We start from the raw sequence: 14,982 nt of genomic DNA, 5'->3' as shown, positions 1-14,982 counted from the left end.
AAGATTGTGTCTGAGAAAGGCTACAAAAAAAGATTTCTGCTGCATTGAATGTTCCCGAGAGCACAGTGGCCGCCATAATTCTTAGATGGGAGAAACTTCCAGAAGGACAACCATCACTGACCGATCTGGACTTCATGGCTGAGTGGCCAGAGGGAAGCCTGTGCTCAGTGAAAGTACCTAAAGGACCCTCAGACTGTGAGAAACAAGATTCTGTGTTTGGCCTCAATTCTAAGCGTCATATCTGGAGGAAACCAGGCACCGCTCATCTCTTGCCCAATTCTATCTCAACAGTGGCGGCAGCATCATGCCTCAGCGGCAGGGACAGGGACACTGGTCAGGGTTGATGGAAAGCTTCACCTTCCAACAGGATGACAACCCTCAGCACACAGCCAAGACATCACAAGAGTGGCTTAGCGACAACCCTTAACCAGAGCCCTGACATGAACCCAATTAAACATCTATGGAGAGAGCTGAAAATGACCACCATTGATGGTCCCTTTCCAACCTGATGGAGCTTGAGAGGCTCTGCAGAGAAGAATGCCAGAAAATCCCCAAATCCAGGTGTGCAAAACCCAGAGACTGAGGCTGCCAAAGCTGCTTCAACTGAGTACTGAGTAAAGGGTCTGAAAACTTATGTCAATGTGATATTTCAGTTTTTCCTTTTTAATAAATCATCAAAAAAAAAATCAAAAATTCAAGTTTTTGCTTTGGAGTACTGAGTGGAGATGTATGAGGGAAATGAGGCTGCTACACAACAAAATGTGCAAAAAGTGAAGGGATCTGAATGCACTGTAAATTAAAACCCCCTACTAACCCACACTCGCCCAACACACACATGCACACATGCTTGTCTCGTCACCCTGGAGCCACCTGAAGCCAGCGGCAGCCCGGCTCACTTTCACTTATGTGCATATGAAAAAAAAAAGCCTGCCATTTTGAAGCCTGATAATAATCTGTGGCGCTATTTTAAGCCCAAGTGCCATTGGCAGAGGATGGAGGGGGGTGATGAGGGTTGCTGATGTCACTGGTGTTGCCTGGCAACAAATGTGTGTTTCCAGTTGGTAGGGTTTGGCTGCTTCACCAGTGAGCGAATGGACTTATAGTAGTGTTTCAGGTATTTGTGTGTCTCTCTGTCGCTGCCTGACTGTCTCTCTCAGTTTGTCTTTGTTTCTCTGACTCTCTCTGACAGACAGCAGATGCCTTTATACACAGAATGGAATTATCTTTAAAAAAAAAAAGAAGTGGACTGGGCCTCCTCAAAGCATTTGTCTTGTAAAATAAATTGTAGAATGGACAGTTTCTCCCTCTGGCCTTTGCCAAATGCAGCGCTAACACAGGGTTGTTTTTTCTCCCCTTGTTGGAAAATAGTCAGACTTTCAGACGGTCTGTGAACAGACCTTTACAGCCTCTTTGAAAATAACACCGAAGAAAAACAGGCTTTTAAGTGCCCAGCCTTCAGTAACTCAGCAGACAGAAGGCACTACACTACACTACACTACACTGGATCGGGGGTTAATAAGGGTTCTTAACCTGAAACTGAAGCGCTCAACAGGAATATAACCTCTGCAGCGTGGATTTTAAATTTGAATATACCAGCACCTGCAGGATATCTTTTACATGAGGTTAGCTTATTAACTTCTCTGTTGTACCCCAATCATACCTGAGTCTGTGCTTTTACTTTGATGCAGAATATAAAGCATTGTAAATGATGCAGAGAAGTAGGTTTTGCGATGGCTTATTTTAAAGTTGACAAAAGAGGTTTCGTTTAGAACTTGCAGTCATTGTTGAAGTCGGATTATTTTAGAAAAAGATATCAGTGGAAAAAAGGATTGAATAATTTGAGCTGTATTTATGTCAAGTACTCATATCGAAGGTGTGAATTCTCACTCTTGAGGTTTAACTTCAGCTGTTTTTATATTTTAACACATTCAGAAAAGAGGCACCATCCAACATGTGTCCAGTGTGTAAATTACCTTCTGTAATCTTTTTTAGCAGGGATGAGGTACACATCAAAATCTCATTTCTACTTTGTGCAGTAAACGGTGTCTGTTCGTAACTCTTCATAATTTGCACATATAATGTGCCATTTCAATTCATATATGCAAATTGATTTCCAGCAAGTGACACAAGCAGAATGATGCTACATTCCCCCACTGTACAGCTGGAAGCCTGCACTATATGTATGTATAGTGTGTCGATACACTGTCTATATTCTGTTGTGTGCTTTTGGTCTGAGGCTGTTTTTATGCAGTGATGCGGATGATGTGTGTGTGTGTGTTTCCAACTTTGTGGCAACAGGTTGGGGAAGGTCTCTTCCTGGTTTAACATGACAGTACCCTGTGCCACGCCATAAAGAAAAGGTTCTACAAGTTTGTTGTGGAAGAACTTGCCTGGCCTTTACAGAACTCCGACCTCAGCCCCATCCAACATCTTCATCAATAATTTAAGTGCTGCGACCCCGACCTTATCTCCTGACATCTGCAACTTCACGGGTGTTCTTCCGGCTGAAGGAGAGCAAATCCCCACCTCTAGGTTAAAGGCTTAAAGTAGAATTGTAAAAGAGCCCTCGCCTCATTGGTATTCCTTCCCACCACTTATCTGCGTATAGACTGGTCCCTCAGCTTCTCCTTTAAAAACACAACAACAGAAAACCAACACAAATCAGAATACGTCTCTTTTCAGTAAATTGTTCCTGAGTCGTGTCACCCTCGTGCTCAGTTGCCCACCTTTGGGAGACGCGTGGGAGCGTTGGCTTTGTGCCTCGTATCATTCAACACCAAGCACCCTAAAGAAAAAAAAAAAAAGGAGCTGCCGTCGTTCACTCGGCCTCATTAGATGGCTGCAGAAACAGTAGCGCAGATGTTGTGGCTCATGTAATTACATCTCCGAGAGCCGAGATGCCATGTTTGTGTTACCTCGTTGTTTACTGGGGGGGGGGGGGCTGCTGCTGTCATCGCCTCACTAACCTGGGAATTCGTCTGACATTCATTCCTAGCCATTGTAGCATTTGTCTGCTGAGGTTTCTGAGGCACAAGACGGAGGTCTTTCATTAGCAAGTTAAGTAGTGAATTTGTATGCATAAACTTAGCTCTGAGGGAATGAGCCGAGCTGTCTCAAAAGTGATAAGGGAGGCAATGTTTTTAGCTGATGGAATGAAATTGTCCCTTGAAGAGTCTAAATGGGAGAGCACGTGCAGATGTGTGTGTGCGTGCACGTTATACTTGATTGCTCATCTTTCTTTCATGTCTGTCTGGTGGGTGGCATCACCAACCTTTTTGCAGTTGCTGCAACATGTTCTTATTCCCCACGCATTTTACATTCCCTCCTCTGTCTTGTTATTTTCCTTCATTTTCACATTCAGCCCAATCAGAAGGGCTTGGCTAACCAACCCTTTGGGCTCTACCTGTGTGTGTGTGTGTGTGTGTGTGTGTGTGTGTGGGGCTCCTCAGCAGACTGCCAATTATGGTCTTAGTCTGAGCAGCCTAAGCTACATTGTCCAACACAGACCTAATCGCAGAACGCAGAACTAATCCCACAGGTTTGTAGTAAGATTGAGCTTTCACTCATTCGTGGACCCAAATTCTTAGAGGAAAAAGCAGGAAAAAAAACAGACAATGCCCATTTGTCTTTAAAGTGAGACACATTTTGTTTTGATGCGAGAATATCTGCTGTAAAGGTATTATTCATTAATTCCTATTCTTTCAAAATTTCAGTGTTTTCACAACCATTTTATATGAGGTGCTACTGCATGAGGTAGATGAAGTCCTGACTTTCTCTGAAGCAAGAAAAACTGAAACATGTATTATGAAATAAATCAATGTGGGAAAAAAAATTTATATTTCAGTCCGTCCAAGCAGCTTGCAATCTATTCTCTCTGTATGTCTGTTCTCATCCTTTCATCCTCCTACGCCACACCGTCTTTTCAAATGACCTCGGGTCGACTATCTTGTTTAGCTCCTGACCGAGTTACCCCAGCAACCACACATCGCCAGGACAACCATGAGCTCTGCTGTGCATATATATGATGTATTGAAAGCACCCCCTCGGCTATTTCTCACATGGTTATTGTTTACTGCGCCTGACACGTTAAGTGACAAGCGTTTCTTTGTAGGTGAGAATTGGCGTCCCTCTCTAACCCTCCAAATGTCTCTGTGACAGACTGAAGAACTCGGTGACAAAGTTGTAGGTTTTGTTTTTACTTTGCATTTGTGCTCCAAGGTGAACATTAATGCAGGTTAGGAGAATATAATAAGAAACTATATCCATAAAGCACTTCACTTAAGGATTTTATAAAGTACTTCATAAAAAGAAATAAAACCAGACGAGGCAAAAAGAACATGACACAGAGGAAGTAAAAAAAAAAAAAAAATAAGATCAAATAAATGAAACGGTCTAAATAAAAACCTGTCAAACGAGGAGAAGGATGTAGAGACCTGCCATCAGGCACCAGGTGCAAGCGGCAACATTTACCTGACACCTAATTTTAACTTTTCAATGTGGCAGCTACATTCAACAGTCTGTCAGATAAATGGCTGCCTTCAAATCAGGTTTTACTCACTTACTCATGAATATTTGGACAGTAACACACTTCCTGTTTTATTTTGGTCTGTAGCCCAGTACAATACATTTTATAGGAAAATATTAAATGATGATTTTCAGATTTAAACCTGCATTAACAGTTTATCACTTTGGGGCAGTGGATACAGGCTGTAAAGTAAGGGAAGTATCTGTCCCTTTAGAAGCTAAATGCTCCAATATTTTCATTCACGCTAATTGCTATTACACATAGCGCACGATAATTCAACTCAGAAATTAAAGCTGAAATATGGCAATTTATCGTCACAATCACTGATTGTTTTCAAATGCAGAATAATGGAGTTATTGAAAAATGTGTGGATGTCAAAACACATACTGACTACTCTGCATTTAAGCTCTCATCTTGGTTTTATTTTGGTTTTATTGTCCCTTTTTTGTTTAATAATGTTGTGAGATGACACCGTCTCCTACTGTCTCCAGGAAATTTGTCTGTCCTTCTAAAAGTATCCTCCAGCGTGTTTTGCCTCGGTGCAGCTTTTGCCTGAGTTACCTGAGTGAACTCGCTGTATTCCGCAGAGGGTTTGTTTTGTAGATGCTGTAGTGTTGAACGCAGCTCTGTTACTACCGCCTGGCGAAATGCTCACATTGCAGATGTAACGAGTGGCTGCTTTCGCTTTCCATTTTGAAATATTTCCACTCCGCAGACATTTAGCCACATCCTGCCACAAATTTTGCTCTCCTTCTAAACACCCGCGTGACAGGTGACGTTAAGAAAAAAAAGAAAGGATCGGGCTTAGGTTCGTGCTCAATACAGCCAATACAGATCAGATAAAAATTGCCTTGATCGGCATTGATACTGATCTTTGAAATCAGGTCTGGACATCCCTATTAATATGTATAGTTATAGCTGTACCATTGCCACTTTCCAGATTGTGAATTACTAAAGGGAACCAAACAAATATTGTAGTTGGTCTACACTCTCAACTCTGATGTATTTTCTATTTTTAATTCTGTGAATCAGCATATTTTGCAATGATGCAAAAAGATAACACCTGAGTAATGACCGTGCTGCTTTCATTTTGTAACATTGATCACGCCCATTGTCGCCCTTCAGCCAGTATCTTTTGTGCACACCCTACAGATGGAGAGGAAGCGCAGGGTTACATTGTTATAGGAGAAGACAGCTATTTCATCTGTGTAAGAAAGAAGTAGGGGATCTGCAGAGAGAGGAAAAGACAGAGAGCAGGATCAGAGAGCCATCTTTGTTTTCCTGAACAGCAGTTTCCCTCCAAGCAGCTCATAATGAGCTCGGCTGTTCAATAGCACCTTCTCAGCTGAAAAGGCGCCACCAAATCGCCCATTCCCGCTATTCCAACACATCCTCCAAACAACCCCCCTCCCCTCCCTCGCCCGCAACCCATTCATCACACTCAAAATGCCTCTCACTAGCCAAGCTCATCTCCAACAGGTCGAAGGAAGATTGATTTGTTTGTGTACAGAGGCAAAGAGAGCGCGAGGGAGCAAGAAGGAGCAAACGAAAAGGGAAAGACTGAGGTGGGAGTAGGGGGAAGACTGATACTTAGGTGTGTATGTGTGTGTTTGCCAAACACTCACATCAGCAGTCAGTCAGACACGCAGATAGGCAGCCACACAGCTTGAGTATGGATGCGTGTGTGTGTGTGTGTGTGTGTGTGTGTGTGTGTGAGATCATCTCAAGCCCCCAAACAATGTTTTTACTCCTCCTCTCTCTCTTCTAGTGTTCATTCACCTGTCTCCCCAGCCTGTGCTGTCTACCTTTCTCATCCGGCATATTTAATCTTCTCTGCTCAGTGTGACCAGAATAGCAGCGATGGATCTACTTTTGTCTGTTTTAGCTCCAGGAAGGTTATTTTTCTAACTTGACCCTTAAATAGATATGTTTTGCACAGATTACTCCTCTGATGAGATGTTGTCCCCGTGGGAAGATGCTCATTTTTGATACTGTTGAGTTATTTAAGTGGAGTTGATCACAGTGCTGAATGTCAATAGCCGTACTTCCACCTCAACATCTGAAAACACTTGCTTAATTTGCTGCAGCTCCTGTAGCATGTTCAAAATGTCAGACTGTCAGATATGTCTCCAGATAAACGTCATGTTTTAGAGCTGTTCTAATCATTTTTGTATGTGCTCTCTCTGAGCTGCAGGGTGGAAGAATGTAAACAGGCAGCAGCTGCTGTGCTACGATCTATTATGCCGTCGCATTCGGGGCCGAGGAGCGAACCTTTAGGAGTTATCTGTAAACATCTGACTCAGCTTTAAGAAGCCGAGTTCTGTTTCTTGTCATCTTTGCCGTCCTTCATGTAAATGCAAGGACAGAATGTTTTAGTGATGCAGCTAATTATCATTTAGAAAATCTTTGCTTTTGTAAAGGTTTAATTTCATGCCTGAGAGCAGCACAGCCAGTCCTGTCTTCCTGTATGCCTTGTAAAATGTCAAGGTCCAATTATACTGTCTTTTTTCATTTGTGTTTTTGAATTTACTCTCTGGGCCTGAATCGCCGCCAGCGAGCGCCGCGGCTCCAGCTGTAAACAGCCAGGTTTAAACACTCCCCTCGTGCTGACACGGTTCAGTGGTCGTGGCGAGCTTTAATTGACGTGCAATTCCGTCAAGCTTTTAAAGGACCCTTACAGCGTCCTTCAGGGTCAGACTGATATATTGGTTGGCCCAGTACTGGCTTGTCATTAACACTGGATAGGACAATGTCTAGGTACATTATCATGTAGTTTGATTAGCTATTGATCATTTAACTTTATATTAATATGTAATTAAGTTCACTTGATTTTTAATTATTTTTGCATAAGGTAAAAGAGCCATAACTTATAACTGATCATTCAAATGTTCCACCAATCACAAAGTATCAATACTAAATTTGGAACTCTACGCCAAGAAACTTATTAGCTTCTGTTTTACAAGTTACTGTATTTCCCCTTTGCTCTGCTTCTGTTGGGATTATGTGATGGCCATAAATGTAGTGCAAGGACAAGTGTGTTGCTACACACCTGAGGGGAAAGCGAAGGGCAACAGGGGGTCTGTCATCACCCTGTCGTGACCCTGCTCTCTGACAAGGTGAGTGGGACTAACAGCCCCCCCGAAGGCATAAAAAATCTTTTCTTTTTTTTTTTCTTCCATCATTGGTGCTGAGCACCGTCTCTACTGACACTGATGGGGCTTTGAACCCTGCAGGGAGTGGCTAACCTGCCACTGATGAATGAGGCGTACGTGGTTGCCAGTTCAGAGGCCGCTGCGGTTGGCTAATGTGTTAACCCCCCCCCCCCCCCCCATCTTCATTTGCTAACTTAATCCCTTCCTCAACCAACAGCAACCTCCTGCCCCTGAGCTCATGTCTTTGAAGCCTGCTGTGCTGGAGTTGGAAGCAGGTCTATATCTGTTTGCACTTGTTTGATTAGTAGTAGAGGGAAGACACTGTCTGTATCCACTTCAGTCGATAGAACTGGAAGCTCAGCAAGGAGCCGGGGATGATTTGTGTCTGGGTCCACGTTGATCTCGTGTCCCTCACATCTTTCTTTGGGACATCATGTTCTGAACATCCTGCTCTTCCTTTTTCCGAAAAGAACTCTGTGGGGATCTCATGGATTGAGGCTCCTTATCCCAAAATCTGACACTGCCTCAAGCATGTTGAAATTTAATGCTACCTCAGGGGCACATTTGACTAGTAATACCCTTTATTTCTATGAGTGGCACTCCGATTTGTCCCTTTAATTGTGGTGATCAGGTTCTCACTGCAGCCCAGGCTTTCTGTCTAGCTGACAGGTATGTAACCCTGGTAAAGTCTAATGCTACTGCAGCTTTCCCTCCAGGTTTAATGAGGACTCAAAGCTGCCTCAAATCACTGTTGTATTGAATGAGCCTGCTGCTGCTGTGAATGTTTTGCCACTGGCTTTTGCCCTCTCAGAAGACAAGGCACTTCTCCCACCGGCAACACACCTGACCGCATATCTTAGAAGACTCAATGCCCGAGACTGTTTACTTCCTCCATGTCCAATAAACGATCTAATTCTGCTTTAGTGCACCTTGCTGCATACATTTGCATATTAACAAGAAAATGGCATGACACTCTTAGGTTGCAGTAACCTAAGAACAATACAGAAACATCAGATTTACACTGCATGCACTCCCTGCTAGATGATCTGATTACCTTTTTGAACGGCTTGTGCATACATTTGCATATTAGTGAAGAAAACTGCAGCACATGAGGTAATTAATCTGCCTCTTGTTTGTAAAATAAATAAGAATCACTAATCCCACGGGATGACTGTTTCGGAAATGCCGTCAAAGATCTAGTATTTAATTGAACAGCAAATTAAAGTCCATAAGATGCAAACAGCATGTACCAATAAAGAAAAACCACAAGCAAACAGGCAAAAATGATGGGAATCATGATGCTGGAGGTTTTTTTGTGTCGTCTGTCACCTACTGTGTGAATGTAAGGTGATACATCAGCTGTGTTGTAAAAGAGAAACATGACGGACAGATGGAAGCGTTCAGCTGCATCATTGTTCTTATGTTTACGCCGACAGACTGAGAAACAGGGAGCATTTCTTCACAGCGTTTTCAAACTTAAGTTAAAACATAGAAGACAGATGCTGATCCTGGGCCCCCTGTCTGCTGCCGTGTGATTACAGATGTAATCTTGCTTACTGAGCTGCATCGATTCTGTTATTCATTCACTGGGTGGGCGAGTAGGGGGCTGACAAACAGGCGAGTCTTTGCTGTAAAGTGGAGCACAGTTGAGCGGTGGAGTCGGGGAGAGCCCATAGGAGCTGTCATAGTTTTTGCATAATGTAGGTTAATGCTGCTTACAGAAGGAATGCAACCCAATACCACACAAGCTCCTTTGATCAGCCCACCACTGGAAGATTTAGCTTTTGCATATAGCACAGAAAATCCAGAAAACAATAAGGTTGTCATAATTGTCGTATTACGCCACAGATTCGCGGCTCATGTGTTTGGCTTCAACTTCAGGGACCTCCCACACAGATATGACTTTTTAAGAATCTCTTTGTCTGTGTCTCTCTCATCAGAAACTGGCTCAGCCATCACCTCCTCCTGTATTGGTCTGGGGAACTCACTCACGCCACCTGCAGGCCAGGCGGGCAAACCTGTTCCAGGTTACAATGGTAAGAGTTAGAGTAATATATACACACTAAACACAAACCAGCGTTTTCCTGTGTATAAACACGAACTTCTTGCATGTGTATTTCTATCTTTCTCGTTATTTTAATGGGTTTAAGTTAAATTTGCTGTCACTCAGTTACAGATATCTAAAGATAAACCAAAACAAAAAAGGATAAAACTTGTAATTCCCTGCACAGTGTTTTAATATTTTTGCCAGCGGGTGATACACCACCTCTGAATATGAACTGTGTGCGCTTCCCTTCCCACTAGTCGCAGTGATCGATGATGACTTGCAGGAGGTGAAGCCAAGAACCCTGGGAAATATTGTGGTGAGGTAAGCTGAGTGTGTTTACAATCGCGTGAGCTGCTTATCTTCTTCTGTCACTTGCTCACACATTTTACAATGTGAAATAAAAGCGTTTTTCACACTGATCAAATTTAAACTTCAATCCTTCAGTCATTAATCTTAATAATTCACTTTTGGGCAAATTCCAAACCTCACTCAGTGTTTTTTTTTTTTTTGCTGAGGTTGTAGAAGGCATTGGGTGTGTTTTTAGGTAAGACAGCTGCTTTAGTAAAAGCTCCAGCAGTCAAACCCCCCCCCCCAGACCTTTGTGCTGCCTTATTGTCCAGCCTGCTGCCTATCTGTTATCACTCTCCAACTCTGTTCCCTTGTTCTTTGGAACTGCTGGTTTTGACTCTGTGCCAACAACGGGGATTTCCAAAGAATCCACATATAGAGTGCATCCAGGGATAAGGACAGGTAGAGCTGTAAACAGACAGGAACAGCTGTGTTACTGTACTTGGCTCCAGTCACCACGAAGTCTGTGCCAGTCCCGTTCTTTCAAAAGCTATACAACAGCTTCATAAGGTCATATCCAGTAATTACAGATAGTGTGGTTGCTGGGAGCAGAGGACATAATGACCTGTAATGTGTTAGACCTCGCAAATATTGTGTTAATGCATTTTATTAGTTTATCGATTTATGTTGATTTTAGTCACATTTATTGTTTCAAGTGGAGCTTTTTGTGCAGAAGATGAGCTTGCAAGCAAGCAGCCAAACTGGTGCATTAGTAGCACAGCTTATATCCTATATGTTTTTCTTTGCAGATTTTGCTGCAGCAGAAAGGATGTTTTTTTTTTGTTTTTTTTAATCACTCTTGTCCAACAGCTAATCAGCATCAGAAATAAGATTTTTTTTTTGTTGTATATTTGAATATTCTGCTTGTAGTGGAATGAATCTATGCAGAAGCACGTTTTGGGTTCAGACCTGGGAAATGGAACTGTCTTGGTTAAGACACTAATCGAGAAGCGGGATTGCTTGTAGTCCTTTGATAAACAAAGACCGAATGACTTTGCAACCCTGTCTGCCCTGTGGGGTGTGTGCGTGAGTGTGTGTGTTTGGGTCTCTTTGTGCGGTTGAGGTGTGGTGAAAGTCTAGTACAGCCTGGCAGTGTTTAGACTTACTGCAGTGAAGTGAAACAAAGAAATATCCATCTTCACAAGTATTAATGGCTTTAGCAGTGAAAATCTGATACACTGCACATCAACATAATTGATTTATTGTGTTATAGACTCACCTTTAGTTTTGCTAATATATCAGAAGTGGAGTTAAATAGTTAAAAGAGTTATAATGGAATTTAACTTTTCCTGAAATGAAATGAAATTTGTACTTCTCCCCTCAGACTACCTTTACCACCTGGAGCAGCGTTGTCACTCTGGCAGAACCACGATCTGTTCAAGGAGCTCTATTTCACTAAGTTCCCAGTAAGTTGTGTCATCATTTCTAAACAATTTATACATGAAATAACTTATAGTGAAATAGTGAAAGAAAAGCTTGAATTTGATCTAAGAACAGTTGTATTTCTTTGAAGATTTGCTCAATAAAGTGTTTATGACACTGGATAAAAAATGGAAGTAGAATGGGTAGTGAGAAGTCCGTGGTAAAAGGTGGCCCTCTAGTGTTGAAAACCTTCATTGCAGCCTGAGGACCTGAATTAAAAAACTGACCTCATGAATTACAATTTATGAAGCCATAGACTGTGACCTTCTCTAGCTACTACATCATGCTGTAACATAGCAACAACCCTCCTCCTTGCTGTTTCACCATCAGGGTTACTATGACACTATGGATGCAGGATATGTGGATGAGGAGGGCTTCCTTTACATTATGTCCCGGTCTGATGATGTCATCAACGTGGCAGGTCACAGGCTGTCTGCTGGAGCTTTGGAGGAGGTAGGAGAGCGATAAGAGAGGAGGTGACATGAATGTTTCCCCAGCGCTTCTTTGTGGTATCCTCACGTATGTATATATATATGTGTTTTGCAGTCAGTGCTGCAGCACCCTGCAGTGGGAGACTGTGCTGTGGTTGGTCTGGAGGACACTCTGAAGGGTCACGTTCCCTTGGCCCTGTGTGTGCTCAAGAATGGTGAGGCATGTCAAATGTATGATGTAGCCTTAAAGTTAGATAGCACTCACCAGTATTGTTTTCCACAGTTTTTTTGTATTATAAACACTTTTTAAAATTACTATAATCATTTTTTGTGTTGAAATGAAAATTATTCTCCAGGTAGCATTAAAACTGTGTGTGTTTTGTTTACTGTATCTACATGTATGTGCCTGTTTGTCTCAGGTGTGCAGAAAAATGAAGAGGAGATCATAAATGAGATGGTGAAGCTTGTGAGAAACACCATCGGACCCGTTGCTGCCTTCAGGAGAGTGCTTTTTGTCAGAGGACTGCCGAAGACGCGCTCTGGCAAGATCCCTCGCTCCTCTTTAGCCAACCTGGTCAATGGCAAGCCCTACAAGGTACAACACAATCCTTAGGGAAATATTTTGTGCATTATTATTTTTTAAAAAGTTAAATGTTGCAAAGTAAAATGTTTTTTTTTGTCCCCTGTGCAAAGTTGCTCATTTACATTTTCAGTAGCTCAGAAGAGAGTAAAGCTTGTTTTGCAATTCAGAATGTGAGTAATGATGGTGCATTAGCAGGCCCTGCACTCATTAAATACAACTGAGAGCTCATTTGGGATTTCATCTCTTTATAGTTACCGACTCAGTTTTCTGCTGATCAGGTGCCAAAGATCCCATAAGAGAACATGACAAATTGAGAAACACTACGCCTTAATGTAGTAGTTCTGTTTACAGGTGTAAACACAGGGTTTGCATGGAGACATCATTAGACCACTGAAATGTAAGACCTCTTGGTATTATACAAGGTTTTAGGCACATTGTATATCATGTAAACATACAACAACAACAACAACAACAACAGTCTACCGAGCCGCTCCGGTTTCCATTCCGCTTGGGAATTGCAGGGAAGAGGATGAGCGCTACCTTACTATACTATGACATTTTTTAAAAAACTTTTTTGCTTTACTATAGTAGTCTTTTTTTGGCATTTTATGCCTTATTATACTATGAAGATTTTTGACTTTTTTTTGCCTTAATAGTATGTCGTTTTTTGGCGTTATATCCCTTATTATACTATGATGTTTTATGCCTTACTATACCATGACGTTTTTTCATTTTTTTTGCCTGACTATACTATGACATTTTTTCAATTTTTTTTACCTTACTATAGTATGTCGTTTTTTGTGACATTTTTTCAAACTTTTTTGCCTTTCTATGCTATGTCATTTTATGCCTTACTATACTATGTCGTTTTTTTGGTGTTTTATGCCTTATGATGTTTTTTTCAAAATTTTTTACCCTACTATTCTATGCTTTTTTTTTTTTTTTTTTGGCGTCATATGCCTTATTATACTATGACGTTTTATGCCTTACTATACTATGACATTTTTTGGCCTTTTATGCCTTATTATAATATGAAGTTTTTTGACCTTTTTTGCCTTACTATACTATGTTGTTTTTTGCCGTTATATGCCTTATTATACTATGACGTTTTATGCCTTACTATACTATGTAGTTTTTTGGCCTTTTATGCCTCATTATACTATGAAGTTTTTTGACATTTTTTTGCCTTACTATACGATGACATTTTTTCAATTTTTTTTGCCTTACTATACTAAGTTGTTTTTTGCCGTTGTATGCCTTATTATACTATGACATTTTTTGACATTTTTTTTTACTTTACTACGACATTTTTTTTTAAAACTTTTTTGCCTTACTATAGTATGTTGTTTTTTGGCCTTTTATGCCTTATTATACTATTATGTCTCGTGCCTTATTATACTATGACGTTTTATGCCTTAATATACTATGACTTTTTTTGACATTTTTTTGCCTTACTATACTATATTTTGATATATTTTTTTATGTCGTTTTTTGGCGTTATATGCCTCATTATACTATGACATGTTTTCAATTTTTTTTGCCTTACTATACTATGTAGTTTTTTGCCGTTGTATGCCTTATTATACTATGACGTTTTATGCCATACTATACTATGACATTTTTTAAAAGAATTTTTTGCCTATGTCGTTTTTTGGCCTTTTATGCCTCATTATACTATGAAGTTTTTTGACATTTTTTTGCCTTACTATACTATGTTGTTTTTTGGCTTTATATGCCTTATTATACTATGACGTTTTATGCCTTACTATACTTTGACATTTTTTAAAAAAAAATTTGCCTTACTATACTATGTCGTTTTTTTGCCTTTTTTGCCTTATTATACTATGACATTTTTTTTTTTTTTTTTTTTTTGCCTTACTATACTATGTAGTTTTTTGCCGTTGTATGCCTTATTATACAATGGCGTTTTATGCCTTACTATACTATGACATTTTTTAAAAAATATTTTGCCTTACTATACTATGTCGTTTTTTGGCCTTTTATGCCTCATTATACTATGAAGTTTTTTGACATTTTTTTGCCTTACTATACGATGACATTGTTTGTCTACTATAGTATGTTGTTTTTTGGCCTTTTATGCCTTATTATAATATGAAGTTTTTTGACCTTTTTTGCCTTACTATACTATGTTGTTTTTTGCCGTTATATGCCTTATTATACTATGACGTTTTATGCCTTACTATACTATGTAGTTTTTTGGCCTTTTATGCCTCATTATACTATGAAGTTTTTTGACATTTTTTTGCCTTACTATACGATGACATTTTTTCAATTTTTTTTGCCTTACTATACTAAGTTGTTTTTTGCCGTTGTATGCCTTATTATACTATGACATTTTTTGACATTTTTTTTTACTTTACTACGACATTTTTTTTTAAAACTTTTTTGCCTTACTATAGTATGTTGTTTTTTGGCCTTTTATGCCTTATTATACTATTATGTCTCGTGCCTTA

The 14,982-nt window shown here is 40.4% G+C and overlaps 1 protein-coding gene across 1 annotated transcript in view; it reads left to right on the top strand.

Moving 5' to 3' along the window:
- Positions 1–14,982, top strand: part of acss3 (acyl-CoA synthetase short chain family member 3) — a 50,753-nt gene that overhangs the window by 19,516 nt on the left and 16,255 nt on the right. The window contains exons 10-15 of the mRNA XM_056367282.1: positions 9,618–9,713; positions 9,982–10,045; positions 11,397–11,478; positions 11,825–11,947; positions 12,041–12,140; positions 12,345–12,520. Coding sequence (XP_056223257.1) covers positions 9,618–9,713; positions 9,982–10,045; positions 11,397–11,478; positions 11,825–11,947; positions 12,041–12,140; positions 12,345–12,520 — 641 coding nt within the window. The remainder of the gene's footprint in view (positions 1–9,617; positions 9,714–9,981; positions 10,046–11,396; positions 11,479–11,824; positions 11,948–12,040; positions 12,141–12,344; positions 12,521–14,982) is intronic.

Source organism: Seriola aureovittata, chromosome 22 (assembly GCF_021018895.1).
Source record: "Seriola aureovittata isolate HTS-2021-v1 ecotype China chromosome 22, ASM2101889v1, whole genome shotgun sequence".
In the NCBI taxonomy this organism is placed as follows: domain Eukaryota; kingdom Metazoa; phylum Chordata; class Actinopteri; order Carangiformes; family Carangidae; genus Seriola; species Seriola aureovittata.
The sequence above is the reverse complement of the archived record's forward strand: the minus strand, read 5'-3'. Positions and strand labels throughout refer to the sequence as shown.